Source organism: Mytilus trossulus, chromosome 4, assembly GCF_036588685.1.
Source record: "Mytilus trossulus isolate FHL-02 chromosome 4, PNRI_Mtr1.1.1.hap1, whole genome shotgun sequence".
NCBI classification, from domain to species: Eukaryota; Metazoa; Mollusca; class Bivalvia; order Mytilida; family Mytilidae; genus Mytilus; species Mytilus trossulus.
In genome coordinates this window covers 84,957,800-84,984,572 of record NC_086376.1, presented here as the reverse complement: position 1 = coordinate 84,984,572, position 26,773 = coordinate 84,957,800, and the positions used below count along the sequence as shown (strand labels likewise).

The 26,773-nt window shown below is 31.9% G+C and overlaps 2 protein-coding genes across 2 annotated transcripts in view; both read left to right on the top strand.

Annotated features, from left to right (window-relative positions):
* LOC134716867 (uncharacterized) overlaps window positions 1-4,477 on the top strand; it is a 33,433-nt gene extending 28,956 nt beyond the window's left edge. The window contains exons 17-19 of the mRNA XM_063579880.1: window positions 131-170; window positions 1,169-1,271; window positions 3,214-4,477. Coding sequence (XP_063435950.1) covers window positions 131-170; window positions 1,169-1,271; window positions 3,214-3,430 — 360 coding nt within the window. The 3' untranslated portion in view covers window positions 3,431-4,477. The remainder of the gene's footprint in view (window positions 1-130; window positions 171-1,168; window positions 1,272-3,213) is intronic.
* Window positions 4,478-13,749: 9,272 nt separating this feature from the next.
* On the top strand, window positions 13,750-24,832 carry LOC134714250 (uromodulin-like). The gene is made up of 4 exons (XM_063575491.1): window positions 13,750-13,901; window positions 16,265-16,471; window positions 22,527-22,694; window positions 24,741-24,832. The coding sequence occupies exons 1-4, from the start codon at window positions 13,832-13,834 to the stop codon at window positions 24,821-24,823; spliced, it is 528 nt and encodes a 175-aa protein (XP_063431561.1). The 5' UTR covers window positions 13,750-13,831; the 3' UTR covers window positions 24,824-24,832.
* The last annotated feature ends 1,941 nt before the right edge of the window (window positions 24,833-26,773 follow it).

The following is a 26,773-nucleotide window of genomic DNA, read 5'->3' as shown; positions in this document are numbered from 1 at the left end:
TACAGATCTAACATTGTTGGGTTTATATTTAGACTAGTTGTCTATATTGATATACATAGGGTAAAGATATATTACTTGTAGATAACGTTAGGTTCTTGAATTTTTTAAATAATTTCAATTTATTCTAAAGGATTCATGTCAAACAGATACAGCAGCAAAGATAAATTCAGGTAAATTATTTTATAGAATTTATCTCCCAAATGTAGACTTCAAATATACGATCAACCGCAATAACTAGTGCAAAATAGCACCTATGAATATACGCTAATGGAATAATTCAAGAGGCAATCAATTTAGTTATTTTTAAAACAAAGTATGAGAGACTTTATAATATATGTTAAATGCTGACAATTCAAATCATATATTGTTGATATAAAGCATAAATGAAAAAAACAAAATGTAATCTTTAAAAAAATAATACCAGAAAGTATCACTTCAAATAGACTCGAAAAAGCTTCGAGTTCTACAGCAACAACGTGAAAATTTAATTAAAAATATCAACGTAATACCATTTTGGAATATTTCATTACATGCAAAGAATTACATGTATAGTAGTATTAATTATTTTATCGCATAGCAATAAAATATTTCCCACAGAAAGTAACCAAAAGCTAGCGTGCAATAAATTCAAATATTGCATGAATGCAATAAACCTTCAAATTTCATGACGTCATTAATGACAAAATCTTAGTTTAAATCAATTCTTACTTTCAAATACTATATTGCTATACAATAAAAGGGTTATTGCATGAATATTGTGGAATATTGTCCCTCGTAGAACAAAAATTGCACTTGCAAGCTCGTGCAATATAAAATTCTACTCGGGACAATATTCCCCAATATTCATGCAATAACCCTATAATTATGAACACATTTTTGGTAGGTTTGTAATTATTCAGATATTCAAACAATTTAATTTGCATGGTAACATTGATGTAAAATAAATGAGAGCTACTTTATGATACCGTTTAATTTTGACAATGGTTAAAATATGATTTTTTGTGGTGTCGGTTTCAAACTAAAAAAAACCAAAATATCCAACCATCAATAGGCCTTATTAGGTATTTAAACTCGAATGTTAGCATAACTCTTCAAATACTTTAATAGATTTAAACTTTGAATAAATACAATGATGTAAGTTAAATTGTACTACTTTCTAATTTTGCAGATAGTCGAAAAATTGGTTTGATTATAGGACTAGTTGTAGCTGGTGTAATACTGCTAGTTATAATAGTTGTCGGTATTAGGTTTTTCAAATACAAGAATAACAGGTAAGTCAAGCAACACTTTGAAATATCGTCTGAATTAAATGCACATTGTCAACGTTTGATTTAAATAAACACTTGTATAAGGCAATCATTTAGGTATGCGCAAATATTGAAACCACTCAATAATAAAAAGGGTCGTGCCTTTATAAGTCTCTAATGTATTAAAATGAAAAGAAAATGAATGTTCAAAATCAAAGTATAATTAATATGCTTTAACCATTCAAGCTAGCTAAAACAACACTTTCACCAACATAGTAAATATATTAGCCACAACGATTTTTCTCTGAAATGCGTTTATCAGACAGTAGGAAAATCCTACAATGCATAACAATGGGTTTTATTTGATTTCAATATTCAAAGTCCGTATTTCAGGTCATACCTGGGAAACCGACATAAAGTAGCCTTAAGTGAACAAATATGCATCAACATTGAAGTAAATGTCATACAGTATACCTCTCAATGTCTCTCAATGCCATTAGGGCCATTTTGTTTTGTGTTTGGCCGTAAATAAAGGACCCCACATTTCAAGCATTACTTAACTTAATACTAAAATATTCAGGTATTTGAAGATAACAGATATGCCTGTACATTTTTTTGACTCCAAGCTAAAGCTGCAACATTAACAGGTTATCTGTTAGTTTAAACGATATCATATGATTTGATGGTTTATATCAGCTTTTCCTGAGAAGAATGTGTAAATATGACTTCTTTTTGAAAGAACACACAAATTAAATATCCAATTTTTAAACTACAACAAAAAAGAAAATCTACTACGTGTTAAAATATCATAATTTTATGTAAACAAATATAGTTCTGGATTAATCCCAATAAGAATATATAAACAGACCAACCTACTTTTTGGAAAATGTTTAAAACAAAATAGGACCTAATTGAATAAAATAATCATATGGAAAAAGTAAGTGCAAAGTGTAATAAACTTCTGCGATCATACTGGTCTTTGGATATAAAGTAATTGGTTCATTAGAAGGGGATATTGAGGTCAAAGTCAAATGTTAGACGAAACGCGCGTCTGGCGTACTAAACTATACTCCTGGTACCTTTGATAACTATTTACACCACTGGGTCGATGCCACTGCTGGTGGACGTTTCGTCCCCGACAGTATCACCAGCCCAGTAGTCAGCACTTCGGTGTTGACATGAATATCAATTATGTGGTCATTTTTATAAATTTCCTTAATATAAATTTTGAATTTTCGAAAAACTAAGGTTTTTCTTATCCCAGTAATAGATTACCTTTTTCCGCATTTGGCACAACTTTTTGGAATTTTGGATCCTCAATGCTCTTCAACTTCGTACTTGTTTGGCTTTATACATATTTTGATATGAGCGTCACTAATGAGTCTTATGTAGACGAAACGCGCGTCTGGCGTACTAAATTATAATCCTGGTACCTTTGATAACTATTAAGAACATGTATTTTATCTTTATTGTAAAGAAACTATAACAGCTCATAATAAAGTAACTCATCATAGATACCAGGACTAAACTTAGTATATACGCCAGACGTGCGTTTCGTCTACAAAAAAACTCATCAGTGACGCTCGAATAAAAAAAAGTTAAAAAGGCCAAAAAAAAAAAAGACTTTTGCTATATGTTTTTTTCTATGACTAGGGGCAACTTGAACCCATGTCTGTTTAAGTATTTCGGTGATTCTTTTAGTTTGGTAGACATATCTTTTAAAAAGATTAAGCGAAAATGACATTATTTTGCAGACATTACATAGAAACCATAATCTTTAAGAATCAATTTGAATTCATAAAACTATATGAACCAGGAGTGACATCTTCTAACACTGTTTTATAAATGTAGTCATCATTATCGAAATTGAGATAGAAAGACCTTCAATTTTGTCATTTTTAGGATTGAACTTCTGTATTTGACATATCATTAATATTAAAAAGGTACTAATTTCATTATTTTACAGACAGAAGCCTCAATACGAAGAAAATACTGACGAAACAAATACAGATTTAAATGATGAATTGAATGTGTGTAATGTCCCTCCTGTAAAAAATACGATTCCTGTTTATGATCATCTACACAGAGAGAAAACAACAGCCCCTCAGATGAAAGACGAAGTAGAGAAGCGTCCAAAAACGCCATTTGAGCTTTTTATAGTTGAGAAAAATTTTCACAATTAAAGAAACTAAATATATGCTAACTATATACTTTTGTTTAATGTCAAGATCACATGCTCATTATCAAATACTATTGTGTTGCAATTGTTTACTTAAAACATACTTATATCTAGATGGACATGTCTTAATAAAATTATATCTCCCAATGGAAACTTGTAATCATTGTACTATACATGTACATTTACTATTGGGTTGTTTTTTTTCAATATTGTTCCGAGATAGAACTAAGAACATTCAATCTAACTTTTTGATTTATTCATATTCCGAGGTCCAAATATTTCCTCGCTGCCTTGAAGACTTATCGGTGGCCTTCAGCTGTTTATCAGTTCTTTGCTCGGGTTGTTGTTTTAATTGATTTGACTGTCCCTCTGGTATCGTATGTCCTTCTTTTGACTTATTTCCCATTTCCATTCTTATTTTATTTCGTTTGAATTTTAGGTTCATAAGGGAATTTACGTTTTAAACGATCGGTGGAAAACTAGCTTTACCTATTTTAACATCTTTTAAACTGAATTTTACTGTGCGTATTGCTGTGTTTTTGTTTATTTCATATTTACTAAAGGTATAAAAGGAAGGAGCCCCTTGGCTTTGTTTATCTTGTATGTTGTATTTTTAATTAAATTTTGGTTTATTTATATGTTTGGAAATTTAATGTCACGCCCATTTCGAGGAACTGGTATAAAAAACAAAACAAAAACAACATACAAGGCAATGTATAATGACATAAGATACACTGTTCCTAAATAATGGCCCTGTTGGTCTTATTTGTACAGAGTGTAATTTTCTCATTAAAACAAATGATAAATGAAAAAGACGCGAATTGCTTTTCTCTAATTTTGTAATTTAAAAAAATCGTACTTTCTCCAAAAGTTTAAAATCGATATAAGAACTCAAATCTTAAATATTGAACATGGTCTGCTTAAAATATTGAATGACTTTACAGATATTCGAATACTTTAATTCTCATCTTCGAATTTAAATGATGTTATCATTTTCCACAAAATAAATTTGGCCCCAGTGTTCTTTTACTCGGAATTTTTAAACTTACCAGTTCGATCCGATTCATTTAATCATATGTATTTGCTTTGTGAACAATGTTTTTTCCATTGGACTATATAACAGTTTTTATTATTAAAATAAGATCAAACTTATGTATAGTCTCTTTTGTTGACTGGTGTATTTGTGTATTAAAATGATTGTTAATATATTTATCTATTTTCTTTACTGTCTTGTATAACGTCTCGGTTAAACTTTACCGGATAACACGAACGAACGCCTAACGGATATATATAAAATTTGTCCGTTGACAAAATTGTTATCCGTTGGGAGTCCGTTAATGTGCTGACCAAAAAAACCGGACGTGTAACGAATGCATAACGGACACACACCGGATAAGCCTCGGTCACACCTTACCGGATAAGACGAACGGACGCCTAACGGATGAAAATAAAAGTTGTTCGTTGACAAAATTGTTATCCGTTGGGAGTCCGTTGATGTACTGACCGACTAAAATTGACGCCTAACGAATGCATAACGGACATGCAACGGATATGCACGGACGAGAAACGGAGACGTAACGGACAGAACGGATGTCGAACGTACACCCAACGGACGAGTACCGCATTAAACGGACACCACCTAACGGAAGCGTACCTGATAAAACGGATAAACAAGATATACGAAAAAATTAAAGGCGACAATAATAATACATGTAAATCACATTAATTTTGAAAATGTTCTAAGTAAGTAAGAAGTAAGTAAATTTTATTTAGAGTCGGCATATACTTACATAATAACAGACAAAATATGAGCTCTGGTTAGCTTTTTAACCGACTATCACATAAAAAAATTATGCAAATACTACCAAATAAAACTGAAAAATATGCAATATAATGAAAGCAAATCAATTTGATTTGTGAGCCTCCAGAGTCAAAGTTCTGCGTAACTGGTTTTGGTTTGTTCTTCAAAATGCCGCTAAAGGACAATGTCTGACCTGAATAAGTTTAACAGCTGCTTGATTGTGAAGAAATGCCATTACTCTCGGATCGATTATGAACAATAGGAATTCATGAACCTTAAGAAATCTAATTGGCATTTCTGACGAGAAATTTTCAATTGGCATTTCTGACGAGAAATTTTCAATTGGCATTTATCCATTTCAGATCCGTTCATCATCCGTTTTGTCCGTGTTACGTGCGGTAGAAGTTCATTTCACATTCGTTCAACATCCGTTTTATCCGTTAGACGTCTGTTAAAAGCCCGTTGATGAATTTATCTGCCAGACCTCCAACGGATGTATAACGTACACGAAACGGATACAAAACGAGAACAAAACGGACGAGTACTGTACAAAATGGACGCCTAACGGACGTCTAACGGACATTTTATCCGTTGGACGTCCGTTCAAAGTTTTGAACATGCTCAAAATTTTCCACCGGACAAAACGGACGTCGACGGATAAAACGTACGCTTAACGGACATGCAACGGATATGGACGGACGCCTAAGGTAGCAATAAACAGTTAGGAAAAATACAAAATTTGCCCTTATGAATTTTACCATTCCCTTTTCATTGCTTTCTTGCAATATCAAGCTTACTGTTTGTGTCATACATGGGCATATGTATGTAATCAAAATCTTCCATCAATTTTATCTCCAGTATATAAAATGGTAAAATATAATTTCTTTTTGGAATATCCATGGCAACAATCTGCATTTATTTGTTATTAAATATTGCAAAAAAAGGGGGGGGGGGGAAAGATATCACATATTTCCCCAAAATTAGGCTAAAAGTAGAATTTCAATCGCTTGAAGTAATACCTTTTCTGAAACTGTGTACATATATCATTCAGCAAATCAAATGAAAATCATATGTCTTTCGTCTCATTTTTTTTGTAAAATTGCGTCAACAAAAAATGGTCAAAAACTTCGTGTAGAAAAAGACTGTTTGTAAACAGTACATTAATTTCTGGACCTATGGCCGGTCTTGCTATGAAAATACGGACTGTCAAACAGAAAACAGCCCATAAAACATGGAAAAAATAATATTGATGCTCTTATAAACCATCTTTGAAGGCTAAATTAGCACTCATCTGTCTAAAAATTAATTTTATTACACAATAACTTTCCTATTTGAAAAATCCACAGGGGCCATAATGCGAAACTAAACTCCTAACTGTGTATTGCTACCTAACGGATAAGGACGGACGTCTAACGGACATGAACTGATTGAAAAAACGTAATCCGTTAGGCATCCGTTCGAGCTATCCGGTAAGGTGTGACCGAGGCTACATGCAACGTACGAGAAACGGAAACGTACCAGACAGAACGGATGTCGAACATACATCCAACGGTCGATTACCGTATAAAGTGGCACGGTAGTATTTGCTTTCCAGAATTTAGGTTGCTCTTTTGTGTACCCTACTTAGGTAAATGTATCTAAATAGTGTGATTGGACAAAAAATACAGTATCAACTGAACATACTTTCCCGAACTGAGTGATGAATCAGGTGTAGAAAAATACGAAATAATTTTACATAAAGATGAAAATGAATTTTTGAGAATTTTTTCAAATTTTGCATTCACTGCACCATAAAAGACCTAAAAGTACTAGTGGCCTTAGGTTTTTTTAAAATAGCAAAAAAAGGAAACGGTCATGATACATATTCAAATTCATTTCTGAATAGTTAAATGAAAGTACTGCAGTAAACTGTGAATGTAGAATTTTTTGCAGTGTTAGAAAGTGGTGAAAATTCTAAAAAGGCTATCATTATCCCTTATGAGCCAGGAAATACTACCGTGCCACCATAAAACGGACATCTAACGGATAAAACGGATGAACAATATATACGGAAAAATTAAAGGCGACAATAATAATACATGTACAGCGCATAAATTATGAAAATGTTTCTGTGTAACTGTTTTTGGTTTGTTCTTCAAAATGTCGCCGAAGGGCAGTGTCTGGCCTGAATAAGAGCTGCTTGATTGTAAAGACGTGCCTTTACTCTAAGATCAATCATGAATAATAAGAATTCATGAACCTTAAGAATTCTGACATACCAATAATTGGCATGTCTGATGCGAAATTTTCAATTGGCATTTCTCCGTTTCAGATCTTTTCATGATCCGTTATACGGCCGGTAGAAGTCCGTTTCTCATTCGTTCAACATCCGTTTTATACGTTAAACGTCCGGTAGGAGTCCGTTGGTTATTTTTTTTTCCAGACCTCCAACGGACGTATGACGGACACGTAACGGATACAAAACGGAAACGAAACGAACGAGTACCATACAAAACGGACGCCGAACGAATGTTCAACGGACATTTTATCCGTTGGACGTCCGTTCAAAGTTTTGAACATGCTTAAAATTTTCCATCGGACAGAACGGACGTGTAACGGATATGGACGGACGTCTAACGGATAGGAACGGACGTTTAACGAACATGAAAGGATTGAAAAAAAGTTATCCGTTAGGCGTCCGTTCCAGCTATCCGGTAAGGTGTGACGGAGGCTTAAAGAATAGTTATTTGTTTTTTTTATTTTCAATGTAATAAAATATCTTAACATGACTGTTTAATTATATAATCCTTGTACCTTTTTATAACTATTAACACCGCTGAGTCGATACCACTGATGGTGGACGTTTCGTTCCCTATGGTATTACCAGCCCAGTAGTCAACACTTTGGTATTGACATGAATATCAATGATGTGGTCATTTTTTTTTAATGAATTTTTCGAAAAACTAAGGATTTTCTTATCCCAGGCATAGATTACCTTGCCTTATATTTGGAAATTTGGATCCTCAATGCTCTTCAACTTTGTACTTGTTTTGTTTTATAAATATTTTGATATAAACGTCACTGGTGAGTCTTATGTAGACGAAAAGCGTTTCTGGCGTACCAAAACATAATCCCTCACCTTTGATAACTATTAACACCACCAGGTCGATGCCACTGCTGGTGGACGTTTCGTCCCCCGAGGTTATCACCAGCCCTGTATTCAAAACCGAAGTGTTGACATGAATATCAATAATGTTGTAATTTTATAAATTTCCTGTTTACGAAACTTTGATTTTTTCGAAAAATTAAGGATTTTCTTATCCCTTAATTTTTCGAAAAAACTTTTTGGAAATTTGGATCCTCAATGCTCTTCAATTTTGAACTTGTTTTTCTTTATAAATATTTTGATATGAGCATCACCTGCGAGTCTTATGTAGATGAAATGCGCGTCTGGCGTACTAAATTATAATCTTAGTGCCTTTGATAACTATTAATCTACTATTTCTATATATACATGTATGAACTCGAAAACGGGAGATTTAATTGCATATAATAAAGTATTCGAATTCGTATTCATGTTCGTAATCGTGTTTTTGTTGAGTGTTGCAAATACCATCAAGTTAAACGGTTATTATCTTAATGTTGATCAAAATCGTTTATCAAATATGGCCATCTTTACACAAACCATTGCACCAGGAAATATTGAAAATTATAACAGGACCTACATATACAAAAATTATATGTATTTCAAGTTTCTGAATATTACTTTTTTTCTCATTTCTGCTGAAGGTTACACAAAAACTCTCCTAGAGTTACCCGTTTTTCTGCACACATAGCAGATGTGATGTTAACACGGCAAAATCATTCCTTTACCTTTGATGAACATTAGCAGCATTTGAAAAGTCTGTACAATATATTATTCAGTAGTGTTCGGTGTTCAAGTACATTTTGAGATGTTTCCAATGCATGAAATTTCGTACTCAAATTATTCGCATACAGTCATTTCAGGAAAAAAACAATTAATAAATCTTTGTTATAAAAATTGTGTTTCCGGTTAAAAGCTGCTTAGATAATCTAGTCGAAATAACCCGACACGACACGTGCTTAAAAGACGTTAATACTTGTATGAAGGCCTATTTGTGAAAAAAAAAGGATGCTACTAGTGTCACACTTGTGAAGAACATAATCTGTGGTGAATAATAGGTATCTCAGGTACCCAGGATTAAAATCTAATACGCAAGACTAATATGTTATTACAACAACATCAATAACATAATAAAGTGTGTAATATCAATATGTTTAACATTTAAATTGTAATATTGAATTAAATTAAAAACCAATTGTTCAGAGAATATTAGTCGATCTTGCCACCAGTAAGAATCTATTTTGAAATGAATAAAAAATGGTTTTAAATGTCAATTTCAGCGTCAAATGATAGAAAGCTGATTCCAAAAATGTATGGTTTCTATACATAAAGCTATAAATAAGGGAGATTTTCTTGAACTTTCGGTTTGAAAGATGTTACTTTCGGTATTGTTTGATAGTTTATCTAACAATGATTCCAAAAATATATGGTTCTATATACCTTAACATTAATTTTGTATAAAAAATAGTTTATTCCGGTTTTCAAAAGGTCACTTCCAATTAGCTTTTTCAAGGTCACATTGCTTGCAATTTTATGCAAAATCCCATGTCTTTATCATGTATACATATACGGTAACAGCAAAGGTCAAAATCTAGAACAATAAATTTACCTTTAACCTTGAGCCTAATTTCAAGGTCATCAACCAAGGACCTCAAATCAAAAGACTCTAGGCCTGTACTTCAAATAGTTACAAATGTAATGAGTTATGTTACCATACAAATAATAACTGATATAAATTTAGGTGTCATACCACCAATTACTCCCTCAAATTTAGAATGTATGTTAAAATAGGCCTACTCGGACAAAAAATAGTGCATTTGATGTCATTTTTTACTTAAACTAACCGACAAATTGGCAGAAATGAAACTTTTGGTGAACGAGAAATATATTAAGACCATTTTGAGCTAAAATTTACTTGTTTATGAGTTTGCATTCAAAATTGAGGATTAATGCACTCCATAGTATACTAATTTAAGATTTCCAGAAAACCAGGGGTTATTTTAAGTGGTACCTCTATTCGGAACACCTTTTCTTTTTTATATGATTTTAAACACCTGTTGAAAATTGACATGTAGAAAGCTGATACATGTAGGATTCAGGATATACCTGGTTTCTATGAAGTTAAACTTAAGGTAAAATATTTAGAAAGCTGTGAAAATTGTAAAATTTGGTTGAACAGAGATGGACTTTTAATTGGTGGTATGACACCTAAAGGTGGTCACTCGCATCAAATGTCTATGTAACCTTTCAGCTAAAAAAAGACGTGAAATCGTGTTTTTTAAGGAGTTTTAACATTTGTGTGAAAATATTTGTCGATATCTTATACGATTTCTAGAAATAAGAGACAGCAAGCCATTTTTTCATTTTTTTGGACCAAGGATCTCAAATCAAATGACCCTAGGCCACTATCGCTTATGGTTGTTTCAGTTTAAAATACATTTCACTTATATCAAACGCAAAAGGGTTTACGGCTTCGGTCAAAACAAAACAGAACGTTTTGAGGAAAAATAACGAACAATTTGAAAAAATAAATTTGTCGGTTTCTTATACGGTTGTGAAGCCTTAGAGATAACAAGACAACAGTGTTCGGGGAGATAATGTTTACATAGAAAAGTATTCGTAGAAGTAGAAACAAAATCGTACAAACTGTACGATATTATATTCTAAATATCTAAGCGACATCTTGCGAAAAATCATTACAGCAAAGGAAAACAGTGAGACAGAAGAAAAAAATAATCAGAAGAAAACCCAATTGGTCCTTCCACGGAAATGTGAGAAGACCTTATAAACAAAAGGAATATATATGTTAGCCTTATTGATGAAATAAAAAACCAAAAATACAGAACTTTAAGGAAAATTCAAAAGTCCGTTATCAAAAGTGTTAACACATCAAACAAATGGAAAATTAATTCCTGATTTGGAACAGACATTTTCTTAGCGGAGAACATAGGGGTAAACCCTAGTTTTATAGCTAGATAAACCTCTCATCTGCGCGACAGTTCCATGATATATATATATTTGCATGTATGTTTACATTTTGAAAGAAAAAAGAAAAATCACCAAAAAAACCTGAACTCAAGAAGAAAATGTCATATTCCTGAATTGGTACAGTATTTATGTAGATAATTGTGAATTTAACCTGGTTTTAAAGATAGGCAAACTTCTCACTCTCACTTGTATTTGAATAACAGTCTACTCAAATTCCATTATATTGAAAACGATGTGTGAACAAAACATGCAGATGTAATAAGAAAAAAATATCAAAAATAGGGGTCAGCATTGTGTTATAATCTAATAAGAATAAAATCAAACAAATATGTCAAATTTAAGAAGCACAAAAAGACGTATAGCTCATAGCAAAAAAAAAGACAAGAATACACAACTTTATTGTAGTACGATAACTCAATGACGGGATACATAAAGGTATAGAACCAAGCCATTTATGTATTAAAAAAACATAAAAAAGCATATAAACAAAGCACATAAGCAAAAATAAAAGACTATCGTACAGAGTTGTTTTCATTGCACAATGAAAGTACAAATACAAGTCAAATGTATATAAAAAAAGAGGACCTAAAGTCAAATCTCATTAGCAAAACTGAAATACAAGAATACGAGAACAATCATAGAACATCAACATTATGATCAATGTGAAGTCACCGCACGTCAAATGGATACATAAAACAGACAAAGCATTAAAATTAACAAAATGATATTATAATTCTTTGAACATTGTAATTCAGAGCTCCTCATAGTCAAGTATTTCATCAGTTCCCAAATTTAACAAATTTGATGAAATATATATACATGAAGGTACATCAATCATTATTTTAAAGATTTTTCATTGTTCTTTCGAGTCAATATCTGCTTGAACTTGTACTCTATATACAGAAGAATGTTCATGGTCAATTGAATCTGTCGTAATGCTCAATGATCAGTTATCGCAATTATAATTAATCTTAATTATCATATATTTAGAGTAAAAAACTATTTTTTTTCACAGTATGAAAATAGCATTTAGATTACCCTGAATTCGATATTTTCTGAAACGATATTGAGCGTTCCGATATAAAAAAAAATATATGTAAAACTGTTCACTGCTATTATCGCATGCCTTTCCTTAACGTTTTCCCATGTCATTCCAACGTTACTCGGCAAATTCTGGAATAAACTCAAAAAGGGCATAGATCATCAAAAAAGTACTGTTCAAACAAATATATTGAAACAAGAAACGATCTTATGTTATATGAAATTTTCAAAGTTTCCAGCATAAATTAACAAACCACTTTACAAATTTCAATTTACAACATTTATGATGTTTTGTTACTTTTTTTTTTTTATCGTCAACATAAAAATGCATTAAACTGTTGTATTTCCTCACTGTTGATGCATATGATAGCAATAGTTTATATCAGATGCATTACATATAGGGGCCGTCGTCTGTAAATTTTACACTTTTTGAACTTCTCCTGAAAAAACACTCACATGGGTCAGTCTGATTTTCCTCCATTGTTGAAGCATATGCAAAAAAGAAATGTAATATGTGATTTTTAATATCAAATGTGTTATCATCCCTCGGTAATTATCAGCAGTCTAGCCGTCTGCTCGAGGACTGATAATATATTTGATATGAAGAATACCATGTTATGATCTTATATTATAAAGTTAAGACATATTCCGAATTTAATAGTCAGTACCGTTATTTCCATATATAAACTAATGTTTGATACTTTACAAATGCATCATACCATTTATACATCAAAACAATAAACCCCCTACTCCCAAGTTTAATAAAATAGAATACAGATTTCATTTGAATTAGAAATTCTAAGCCATGCAATTGAAATGTGATAGAAATATGTATACAACTAAAAAGGTTTCATTGGGAACTTGGCTGGTTAACACAAAATAAAGGCACGTGAAAGGAGAGATAATAGTTTTGTCTTAAACTTATAACGACCCATGTTAGACATTTTCTTTGTCTTTCTATTCGCTAAGACAGATGTATTGACGTTTCTAGGTGCAATAGAAAAAATCATTATATGATGTTTGTACCCAAAACTTTTATTTCAAACAAATCTTTGACACATTTCCCATGTTCATTCTCAATTCTAAGATCGCCAAAAAATCAAACTGATCTAAATTTAATACAGAATAAGAAAACATCAAGGTCATAGAATTAAATTTAATTTAAAAATAAAACCTGGTCTGCACGCACCTTCTAAAAATGACAGAAAAATATATAACCACTGACACTTTACTAACTGTGATATTAAATATACCTAAGTATGTTAATATAAAGCAATAAACGACTTAAACATTTTCATTTTAGGGAGACCTTGAGTTTAAATCTCTATTCGTGTGTATTCTTTGTATACTATTTCTTTTGAACAGAAGACTTACGCAACTTCTATTTACGTTCTATAATATGTACTTCCTTCTTAATCTTGTTCCTGCCTAAGTAACTCGTTGCATTTTTTATGATGATTATTGATAGATTTGGATTATTATTAATCATAAGTGCTCTTGAATTAGCACATTCACAGCCAGGTGAGTGAATTAACAAACTTAATGTGTATTCTGTGATATAGATACAATGGATAAGCGTTGATTCTTGAAAAAGAAACCATGAGCCCGGAGGGCGAATGGTTTGTTTTTCATGAATCAACGCTTATCCATTGTATCTATAACTTAAACTATTGTGTTAATGCCTTTTAAAAATTAACGCCTATTCTTAATTAGAAGGTATTGTAAGTGAGTTTAAATAACCATGTATTAGTGTCAAACGAACCATTACAATAAATAAATATCACAATCAAATTAAAAAATACAAATATATTAATTTATAACACAACACGTCAACTATTAAAGATCTTTTTCTAATTCTTCGTCAATTTATCCCTTTCTGCACCCATTGTATAAAAAAAAATAATCAACGTGTGGTTAGTTTGATCTCAGTACTTCATTGGTTAAAATCCGATTATGACGTCGAGTTTTCTTGCTTTCCTCTGAATTTCCTATTGTGACGGCATGAAAAAAGGCGACCATGCCTGATGACGTCACATACAAAGAACACATCTTTTTACATATCATTCGAAAAGAAGGAATACGTTTGCCTGCATAATGTTAGAAAATCATTAGAGAAACAGATTCCACCACCAAATCTCGTGTTATACGATATTTATCCACTCTCGACAGTTAAATTTTAAATGTTTAAAACGCTCGATGTAGTGGTGGAATCTATATTTATACTTTAAGGCAGCTGAATGTTATCTGTTATAACAAAATAAGATATATTGATTTCGAACTTATTTCTATTAAAATTGAAAATTGAAATGGAGAATGTGTCAAAGGGAAAACAACCCGACAAAGAACATAAATATAGTGCATATCATAAATTTGTGTCTGAAATTTCTAACAAAAGCCTAATTTAGGAACATCACGATTTTCTAGCATAATAATTTGCGAATTAACAGTTATAAAAATTATGAGGTAAAACAGATGAAATCACATTATATTAATTTATAAAACAAAAATGGACAAATAGAATGTAGTCATTTTTGTTTCAAACATGTGGAATAAACAACAATAATTCGATAATAAACGCCCAAACTCTCTTTTATTACACAAAATATCCACAATAACATACAAAACAAGAACAAAAACTGGAAAACTAGAGAAAAGGGACAGCAAAGAGAATGCAGGGATTCGAACCTTAACAGATAAGTCCGTATCTTAAATCATTGATCTTAACCATGAAACCTCGTGGCTACCAATTCACACTATACGTTTGCCTATATATGTATATATAAAGGTACAAGCCCTGTGTGTCTGTTGTACCGTTGTATATCATATATTCATTTATATGTATAAAATAGACATTTAAATCGTAACCGATTGGTAGCCCAGAGGTTTCGTCGAAATATTGATGTCAGTAGCACGTTACATAATTCATGGACGGGTTCGATTCCCAGTAAAGACATAAAGAAATTACAAAAATGAAAGGTAAGTTTTTAAAACAATTCCACAAGTGAACAGAAATCAGTAAATTAGTCAATTCAAACTTAATGTAATTAGGCACACAAAGGAAACAAAAGAGTATAAAATGTTGAGTCCATTTCAGAGACAGATTTAGGAAGCGTTGATTCAAGAAAAAGAATCCACGGTAAATGAATAGGCTGACGTCACCACAATGGTTTAAATATGTTTTGACTGTGTTCTCTCATACACATTCAAAGTCTTAAAAATCAGAGGCGGATTTAGAGGGTTTTTTAGGGGACCGCCCCCCCCCCCCTTTTCTGCGAAAATTTGATTGATTATATTGGGAATCACTGAAGCATGATTTCAGCGGACCATATGAGGCAGTCAATGGGCCCCAGCTCAAGAAAATTTCTAGATCCGCCACTGAAAATGTATTCAATTAAAACACAATACTCGAAGTCTTTTAAATGTACAGGAATGATTACCTACTCATCCTTTCAGTATATTAGCATGATGCCATTCTATTTAAGACGCGTACAATCACTTTCAATTTATAATGAGATATGTCTGCTTATGTATATTGACAACTATAAATTATACATTGACATCGGATTTCTTATGATTAGGAAATAATTAACATTAGACATTTTGAATTTGTAAAAACAAAATGTTGAAAATAACAAGGATTTGTAAAACGAATTGACGCACAAATTCTACTATACAAATCCTTGAAAAGAACAAAATTTAAACAAATCAATGAATGTGTAGATCGATTTTTTTCTGCTTTTTCAAACAATGATGACAGTATAAAAGACTATGAAATGAAGATACATATTGACTTAAAACATTTTTGAAATATTATTATTTGAAATATTTATAACTGTATGAATGATGAATAACATTACTTTGACATTTTTATTTACATATTTTAGGCCCCTGTGACGATTTAAATAAGGTTGTTATCGGAGATGAAAAAAGAACGTATACATATATACATAATTATACAACTGAAAATCCATTTTCTGATGATCGTTTGGTACGACAGTGGTATAAAATAAATCGGACAATAGGCGACCAAATGGTACAGTCATCACCTGGAGCCTTCAGCTGTGGAACCTGGTATCCAATATGGTTGAATGGTATGTTGTTTCTGTCGTCAAGGTCAAAATTAATTCATACGAAAGGGTAACAGTTGGAGTGCTTCATTATTAAAACTATGTTATTATATTTAAATGATTGTTTGATTAAAGCTAACAAATGTACCGGGATTATAATTTTAATACGCCATCTAATGAATCAAAGTTTTATATCAAGGAAATCATAAAAGTTCTTTTGTTTGATAATGAAATGAATCGTTGTAGGTATGGTTGCATATTAGTCAACTTTTATTAAGACCGTTTGATAACAATACGAACTATTACTGGCCATCTCAAAGACTGTCATAATGATAGAAAGTATAAAAATATTTTCTCATTAAAATACGATAAATCTAACTGTCTCTATGTTTTGGACAAGTTTATGACCCCCCAGGTAATTAACATTTCAACAGGTGTTACAAGTTTTGATTACAACTAATCCCCTTATTGCCATCGGATGGGTCACTACGTTTAATACTAATAAACCTCATAATTGACCATCATAATCATTTCCCCAGTAAAATCAGTCTGTTGGCTTTTCAACAACCAGGAGTTTGTACATCCGATCACACAACATGAGGCTACCATGGCTAACTAGCCGTAAACATCGATTGACCGGCATTTGACGTGCCAACCAGTTAGTCACGTGATCAATCCCTGACGTCATGGTGAACTTCCCTTTAGTTTCATCATTTGATCGAAATTGTTCCCCCCTCCCCCCGGACAGTTCGAATTTGAATTTTAATATTTCTCAAACGATCACAATTTGAACAGATGTTTACTGTACAGTGATCTACGTAAGCGTAAAATTATTCCTAGGACTATTTATAGACCCAGATTAAAAATGTAAAATACGAAATTATTTAAAATCCATTAAACAAGAGAGACAAACATATATCTCTTACTTTAGGTATTTAAACCGAAAAATTATAATTTCCTGATAATACTAGACTCGTTTTGAATTTATCATCCACGTGTCACTTCCCGTTTTCGTTTAATTTTAAAACCGAAAGTAGTAAACGTGATCTATTCTTGATTTGTTTACCCCATTCTTTCAGTCGTTTTACTCGTTCCAAAAAGGATTTTACTCGTTCCAAAATGATTTCCAAATATCGATTTAGACGTTTTATGGGGATAACGATTATGCAGCAATAAAATCATTGCAAGTTTATTTCTGCTGTTATTTCCTGTTTTAAAAAATTGAATCCAACTTCTGTTGATCAGGAATGTCGTATTAACTTTAAATTTATATGGTCAGTTTCAATTAGACATAACAATCTGGAACAAACTGAAGAGACATTGTGAGCCAAGTTCCCACATCCCATTTCAGAATCTTTCATAATAAAGGCCAATATAGTCAAATCATACAATACTGACTGCCAGTCATGCCTAATTAAGTGCTGTAAAATCTGACAAAGTCGAAGATGAAGCTAGTAACATACATCCTTAATCCCTTGCTGTTACACAAAAATAAGGTTGATTTTCATAGCCCGCAAAAGTGACTTAAGCCCTCAAATCCTAGCTTAAACCCTGATAATGAGTAAACTCATACGATACTATCAGATTATCACTTGGCATTTTTTATATCGCATGTATTATCAGCCATAGGTTCAATATGAGCCCAAGAGCCGCATGGCTCGAGGGCTTATATTGACCGAAGGCTGATAATACATGCGATATGAAAGAAGACATGTTATGATATTTTATCATATACTTCAACAATGGAGAAAATAACAGATTCATTTATTGATCCTCTTACGTGGGTCCCAAATAGAAATTCAAATAGTGAGAAGTTCACGGACATCGGGCCCCAAATTAAACTTCATTCGATATGAAATCTTTTTATTATATACCTCAACAGAGAAAAAACACATTTTGATATGGACCAAACGACAAAAATTAACAATATACATAATGAGCATTATTTGGAAAAGTCCACTTTTTTAAAGGGGCACTAGCTGCCAAATTCATGTTCACCGATTTGACTCAAATTCTCATATTTTATTTTTAACAATGTAAAACATTTTTCCAAACTATCAAAATATCAAATAAACAACTTACAGGAAATGGTCGCAATAAGATGTTGCTTCATTTCGTGTGAAATTTAACTAAGACACAATCTAGTTAACTATCGAGTTGACCTTCTATTACCATATAAGCGATGTAAACATAAACATAGATATAAATAGATTAAGCAACTCGTGCAGTTAGATTTTTTATAGGTCTGTTGAATATTTTGTATTATAGATTAGAAATTTATGTTTATCATCGTTTTTACTATTATAAGAATGTTTTTGTGTGGATGGAATCAGCTAATCAAATTATTTACCTTTGTTTCACTTTCAATGTCGACATTCTTTTCCTTTCAATATCTGTACACGGACAATGCATGCATTATTCTATCACTTTCTACGAAGTTAAATTGGATTTCACATGAATATGGGTTTCATGAGGTCGAATTATTCACTTGCCAGTGAATAAGTCATTATCAATGTTTATTAACTTAATTTGACAAAATTGAACCATTTTAGCTAATTAAGCAAATCATTATTTCACTTTTTCACTTTCATTATTGATTTAACAAAAAAATCATACTTTTGATTTTTTACATATTTCGTAGGTAGTGCCTAAACTTTCTGAATTATGTTTGAAACTTTTAAAAAATGCATTTGTTTAATAATTTAATTGGGTCGTTTTGTTGTCTTGTTATTTTACAAAATATACTTTCCAGTATTCAAATTATTGTTTTGAACACTATTTTGTAATGTATTTCACTGAAAATGTAGAAATATGATTTTTACGTTATTTTAATGCTATTATTTTCATTCAGTAAAAATCATATGTTATTTAGTCTAACTAATGATAAAATAAGATATGTTCCAGGGGAAATGTAAAATAATACAAAGTGAAAGGAAGTTCTTAGCTCTAAGTAAATTATAACTCAATTGGTACTTTTCAGGAGAATAGTTATCAAAGGTACCAGGATTATAATTTTTTTTATTCCACATTTACCAAAAAAACTTTTTCCAAAAATTTGAAGGTGTATAGAAAAAAAAGCACATATAACTGTGATTTTTAACAATTTTCAAAGTTTTAAACCCTTAATTTTTACAAAAATTAGCGAAGCATGCCGAAACCTAAACTTGATCTGTAACTTATCATGGTTGACTCATATACCAAAAATAAGCTACAATATCTGAAAGCATTTAGGAAAAAGGTCCGTATAACTGATTTTCATCTTTTTTTTTTATCAAAGCCCAAAGCCCGAAATTACAGCAAAAATTAGCCGAGCGGGTTGAACATTAACCTTGATCTGTAACTCATTATGAGTAACTCACATACCATAAATCAGACCAATATCTGAAAGTGTTTAGAAAAAAGTCTGTATGACTGTAATTTTCAACAATCTATCAAAGTCTAAAGCCGTAATATCGGCAAAAATTAGCAGAGCGGAACGAAACTTAAACAAACTTGCTTTGTAACTCATCATGGTTAACTCACATAACAAAAATCAGCCCAATATCTGAAGGCGTTTAGAAAAAAATGTTTTGTTGCGGAACGACGGAATGACGGAACGACAGAATGACGGAATTACGGAATGACAGAATGACGGAATTACGGAATGACGGGATGACGAAAAGACGAAAATACGGACAAGGGTAAAACTATATGGCACCGACAACTTCGTTGCTGGGCCATGACACACCGCATTTACTTTATTTTGCCCTATAGGTGTCTTTATGGTTCAAGTCGGTTTCACTTCCAATGTTGACATCCATAGCAGGATCATGTAACAGAGAGACGAAAGATACCAGAGTCAAACTCATAAATGGAAAATGAAATGACAACGACATGGCTAAAAATTAAAAAGATCGACAAACAATAATGCACATAACACCACATAGAAAACTAAAGCATAAGCATCACGAACTCCACCAAAACCCGGATTGCTATTACATGGACAACACGACGGGTGCCAAATGTAGAGCAGGATCTGCGTACCCTTCCGGAGCACCCGCGATCACACGTAGATTTCAGGTGCACGGAAGGGTAAGCAGATCCTGCTCTACATAGGGCACCCGTCGTGTTACTCATGTTATAACGAATCCAGTAAATGGTCTAATTCGGTCGATCAAATTTATGAAAGGGAAGGAGATTGATTTTACATGTAACGACGTAAGGAACATATCCGATATCATCTGTGCAACGGTTATTCCATAGTGGATAACCAAATCCGTAAAATGTACGAAGGGATGCTTTCAACTTCAAAATTTGGAGCTCTTAAATGGCTTCTTTGTAAGCAGCAACTCTTTATCAAGAAAATCATAATAGGAAATACAAGGACGGATTTATCGTATCAATTGGGAGATTTATCCCCCGTATGCAGGTGCTGCTGGAATGTTTCTACTTAGAAATAGAAAGTTCAAAATAAGAAAGCCGAAAGATCTCCTTTGTCGTAATGTTTTGTTTCAACCGACCCTCATTGTCAATTTTTACTTGTAAGTCAAGATATGAGGCCGACTTAACTGAATCTGTTGTATCCTTTATCTGTAGTTTGATTTGATAGATGCGTTCATTATAGTCACCAAACTTAGAATAATTTCGTGAGAGAACATTATCTATAGGTTGCATTTCTGTAAATATTGACAATGCAATTTCCCATAGGAACTCCTTTTACGGCTAAATGTGTACCACTTTTACTATGAAGTTTTTGATTTTTTTTTATCCTAGAATTGAAAGTTCATATGGACCACAATTTTTTCCAAAGGTTAAAACATAGGGCTGTTCGGCATATTTTTAACGTTCATATGCCCTGAACTTCTAAGAGTTTAAACTAACACTAATTTTCTTAACTACTCCTAACTCGAATGAAAGGTTATAGACCACAGATGTCAATGTAAACACTAGGCACATGTTTATTTACTGCTAACATTCCCAAGTAATGTTTAAGAATTGTCCATAAAATTCTAAAAAAGGGAAATAATAATGATATTCGATGGTTTGAATTTAAAACAGACATGTCTCGGTCTTTTTTTGTTTTATCATAAGTTTTATCTTCAGCGCTTGAAACATAATCGAAAGTTTAACCTGGTTAAGGATGTATTCTTCTGACTTTTCAGTCTCGTTCAGTCTCGTTCTTAAATTATTTCCAAAACATATGATAGAAGTGGAAAATATAAATGAATTTTAAAAATATTATAATCAAACATAACTCTGTGAAAAAATTGTGTATTTAACATGAACGGTTTTTGAATAATCCAGTTTTCAAATTTTACGACCATTCAAGTCAGTATTTTTAGTCAAAATTTTGAGAAAATGGGTGAGGGATACAAAAAATGATTTTACAAGAATAATATACATCCCATCTCATTTTGGTCTTTTCAAATTTCTTAGATATGTATTTTTTCAATCATTTATAACAAAAAAGTTGAATTAATATGCATTTTGTTCTTTAAAATGAGAAAAATCATAAAAATACAAAATTGGCAGTATGGTAAATTTTACACAAAAAAGCATCAAAATATGATAAAACTTTCTTATATTAACACCTACCTATAGTTTTTGTAAGTTAAATTTATTCAGATTGGTCCACTTCATCTTTATGGAAAGTATGAAAAAAAGTTTAATTGTGGAACTGTGATTTTTTTCACGATAATAGCCCAAAAATAGGTAAAAATCGATGAAAAGTGAGAAAATCATCAAAATTGGGCATTTTCAAAGGGCCGTAGCAAAAAAAGAAGCACACCACCATTTGATTTTTTCTTCACCAATTGTTTTGTTACAGTCTTATAAACCTAAAAATCAGGTTAAGAAAAAAAGTTTAATTCTAGAAATTTTTGGCTCCTCAGAGGTGTACATCCTTAAAAGAAAACCATCCAAAAAAAAGGGGAAAAAAACCATTCAACTTGTTGTAAAACTATTGCGATTGTCATAGAACTGAATTGTACTACAATATTAACATGGTCCTTACGTATTTACATAACCTATTAATATAATTTCTGTTCTTAAATTTTGATATAAATGACAATGCAAGTAATTGATTTCTTTTTCTTTATAGGTAACCTTTCCTCAATTCCTGGTGAGGTCTTTGTCCGAAACGTATGTCTTCAATCATTTTCAAATGAGTGTGATCAAACTTGGGCCATAAACATAATTTACTGTTGTGATGGATCATTTATTTATGAACTTACTCCAAGTCCGTTTATAGACTCAGGATATTGTTTTGGTAATTTTTTTAAATTTAAAAGAGAAGCGAAAAATTACAGAGAGACATTCAGACTCGTAGATCGAAAATTAATTATCAACGCCACGGTAAAAAGAAAGAAAGTGCAAACAGACAAAGAAAAGAAAGCAAGGCACAACATATCAAACTAAAGACTAAGCAATTTTAAAAACCACCACAAAACGTTGGGTGATCTCATGTGCTCCGAAAGTGTAGGCAGATCCTGCTCAACATTTCTACAAGCCTGTCCTTTTGTTTCCGAATATGATCTGCATTATAAGACTAACCACCGGGTTTGTAATAACATAAACAACACGGCATATTCCGCATGAGGATCAGTATATACTTACCTATGTTGAGCACCGTGGGTGCCACATGCGGAGCAAAATCTGCTTATGATTTTCGGGGGGAGGGGGTACGTTTTGCTTAGTTTTTAATTGTCTATGTTGTGTCATGTGTAATATTATTTGTCTGCTTGTCATTTTTTTTTATCCATTGCCCAGTCAGTTTGTTTTCTATCTATGAGTTTGACTGTCCTTCTGGTATCTTTTGGATCACCCCTAGTTTTTGGTGTAGTTCGAGTCTTAATGTTTTGATGTTGTTTGTTTACTGATGTTGTTTTTTCTTTGTAGCCATGGCATTTGATTTTCAACCAATGATTTGGAACGTCTCGTGGTTTTTATCTCTCTGTTTTAGATTTTAACATTGTATTTCTAACTGCAATACGTATTATTACATCATTTAGTAACGTAGTCCTTAGTATCATTTGGGAATTAAGGTGATCCAAAAGATGATTAACATCTTTTACTTGAAAAATATGGCGAAGGACCAAAATAAATCAACGATAAATAAAGTAAGCATGTATGTTTTTAAAAATTGAATAGGAGGGAGGGAGGGAGGAATAATAGTTCAGGATGAAGGGATATCAAGAACGGCGCTTTGTACACATAACTTATAACGGTTTCCATTGGTGCTAGCACAGATTGTAATTTCGCATTTGTTCGAAGGTATTGTACTACAGCAGACCATCTACGAATTATGCACAAAAGCTTAAGATTCAACATCGGTCATCGTGCAGAGTGTATGGCACATTAATAACAGATGTACATATTTTAAATGTCCTTGCCAGCCGCATAATTCTGCGTATTTGCACTAATTGTCACATACCTTAACGTCCTGTCAGTGCGGTTTATATAAACTAGAGCTGAAAAGTCCCAGTGATTAAGTTCTATACCACAGTTGGGTTAATTGAGGTCAATTTATATAAAGAGTACCAACGCTTCAGGAATCAGGATCAATTATTTCTGCCAGAAAATTAATATCATCATATGTGTTTTAACATAAATTCATGTTGCTTACACATGATAATGTTGTTATTTAAATGTGCTATAGCATAATTGTGCTTATTGCAATAAACGTATTTATCTTATCTTATCTCTTTAAGGTTATTTGAGCACGTGCTTAATTGTTTATTCGTGGTTGCGATTTTCGTGAAACAGACATAAAAGAGGGACGAAAGATACCAAAGGGACAGTCAAACTAATAATTCTAAAACAACCTGACAACGCCATAGCTAAAAATGAAAAAAAGACAAACAGACAAACAAAAGTACACATGACACAACATAGAAAACTAAAGAATAAACAACACGAACCCCATACCTAAAGGTATCGGCGATGTCTTTTGTCAAGTTCAATTGGATAGTAGCGAAAAAAAAGGTTTACAAAACATCTTGACCAAATTCCTGCGTTATCAAGAGTTTTTGAAATGATTGTTTAAAAGTTGATGGTCTACACATTGCTTATATTGCTTTTATTTTCCTTCATTTCGATTGCCGCATCACATAAATACGTCTATATAAGTTAACATTAGGTGATCTTGTTAAATTAATGGACTGATGCTGTCTGTTTGTCCTTTTTTAATTGGGATTCCGCCTTTCAATTTGGTTGATGGTCTGTATATTGCCCCCTTTTCTATCATCTTATTGTTTTCTGTAAAAAATATTACTTACTAAGCAATTTGTTTTTTAAACCAATGCATTTATTTAAGGTTTACAGGAGCCTTATCAATTTCCAGGTGCCTTTTCACAATGCCAAAAAGACTCAGGTAAGGTAGTAGTTGATTTTAAATAAATATTTTCTGATAGAATACATTTTGATTATTACATTGTCTTTTAAAAAATATGATGTTTTCATTAATTATTTTTGATATGATTATTTTACTCTATATAATGACATCTTAATATTCATTGATTAAAATGATACAATAACTTTATAAAACACTCATATATAGTTGTGTTCATATTTATGAATGATTTTGATAATCTTTGTAAAATTAACATTCATCAAGGATTGGAAATCTATTTTCTTTGACATTTCAAAAAAGAAAATGGTTGTCCAGTTTGACATAATTGCACATGCTTGTATTGATGCTTTTCCTTGTATCTGATACTAACCCTCATGTTAGTGGTTATGCTTTTGAACTGTATTGAGATAATTCAAAATACAATGTTTTGATTTTCATTATGAGATTAATCTTAATTTAAGATTTTTTTTTTTATATAGAATCGTTTTTCTCACAATACTCTTCATTTTATTCTCTTTTGTCTATCGTATCGCTAGATACTTTGAACATTTTATCACGTAATTGATAATATTAGGTAAGGGTAAAATATTGTTAATTTGTAATGTTTGTTGATCGTCTAGCTAAATGCTTTGAACACTTTATTTATATATTGATAACGAAATGATTCAAATAAATTTTCTCTTACTGTAATTTTGTTAAACGTATAGCTAAATATTTCATCTCTTTATTGATTAATAATTTGTTTAAGTAAATGTTGTAAATAGGTACTTTACTTGATTGTACAAATCTTATTTGAGTTGTGTATTAATTTCTTTTTATTTAATATCAAGGACGAATATTGTAAGTATCATACATTTAGACCTAATTGGAAACCAATAACATGTAGTTTACATAATGTTTCTTAAATATGTTATTAGAAACAGAAAAAAAGACATGATACATATGTTCAGTAATGGTTGTTTTTTGTTGATGTAGTTCATGGGTGTTTCTCGTTTGTCGTGTTTTTTATTTATAGATGAGACCGTTGGTTTTTCCGTTTGAAAAGTTTTACACTAGTTATTTTTGGGCTCCTTTTGTGCTTGCTTTTCGGTGTCAGCAAAGGCTCTGTGTTGAAAACCGTACTTTGACCTATAATGGTTTGCTTTTATAAGTTGTAACTTGGATTGACAGTTGTCTCACTGGCACTCATGCCACATCTTTTGAAATATGTGATAGCTTAAAAAAATGATCGTGCAGATGTATATACAAAGACAATTCCCCGGATAACATTTTCCCGGTTTTAAATAAAGGAAATTGTCTGAAAATCCAAAAGATATAAAAGAAAGTAATCGTTTAATACATGTAGATAGCAGAACCTTTTTGAGTCGCCTGATATAAGCACGCGTTTTCCAATGTGAAGAATTCTAAAACATTCCTCAGTGATTTACTTAGACTAACACTATACATTGGTATGGTACTCTTATGACAACGATATTCTTATGACATTATAATTCAAAAACCTAACATTTAAAATATAAGTCTCATGTCAGTGTTTCAAGATTTCCATGAACATTCTATGAGGTTATATTTGTATGCCCCACCTACGATAGTACAGGGGCATTATGTTTTCTGGTATGTGCGTCCGTCCGTCTGTTCGTTCGTCTCGCTTCAGGTAAAAGTTTTAGGTCAAGGTTGTTTTTGATGAAGCTGAAGTCCAATCGACTTGAAACTTAGTACATATGTTGCTTAAGATATGATCTTCCTAATTAAAAAGCCAAATTAGACTTTAGACCCCAATATTATAGTCCACTGAACATAGAAAATGAAAGTGCAAGTTTCAGGTTAAAGTTTTTGGTCAAGGTAGTTTTTGATGAAGTTGAAATCCAATCAACTTGTAACTTAGAACACATGTTCCCTGAGGTATGATCTTTCTAATTTTTATGCCAAATTAGATTTTTAATCCAATTTTACGGTCCATAAGCCATGGAAAATGAAAGTGCGAGTGGGGCATCCGTATA

Coding starts and splice junctions, on each gene's coding strand:
- LOC134714250 (XM_063575491.1), top strand. CDS start 13,832: ATGATGATTATTGATAGATTTGGATTATTATTAATCATAAGTGCTCTT. Junction 16,472..22,526: donor GTATCCAATATGGTTGAATG/GTATGTTGTTTC, acceptor TTTTCTTTATAG/GTAACCTTTCCTCAATTCCT. Junction 22,695..24,740: donor AGACTCAGGATATTGTTTTG/GTAATTTTTTTA, acceptor CATTTATTTAAG/GTTTACAGGAGCCTTATCAA.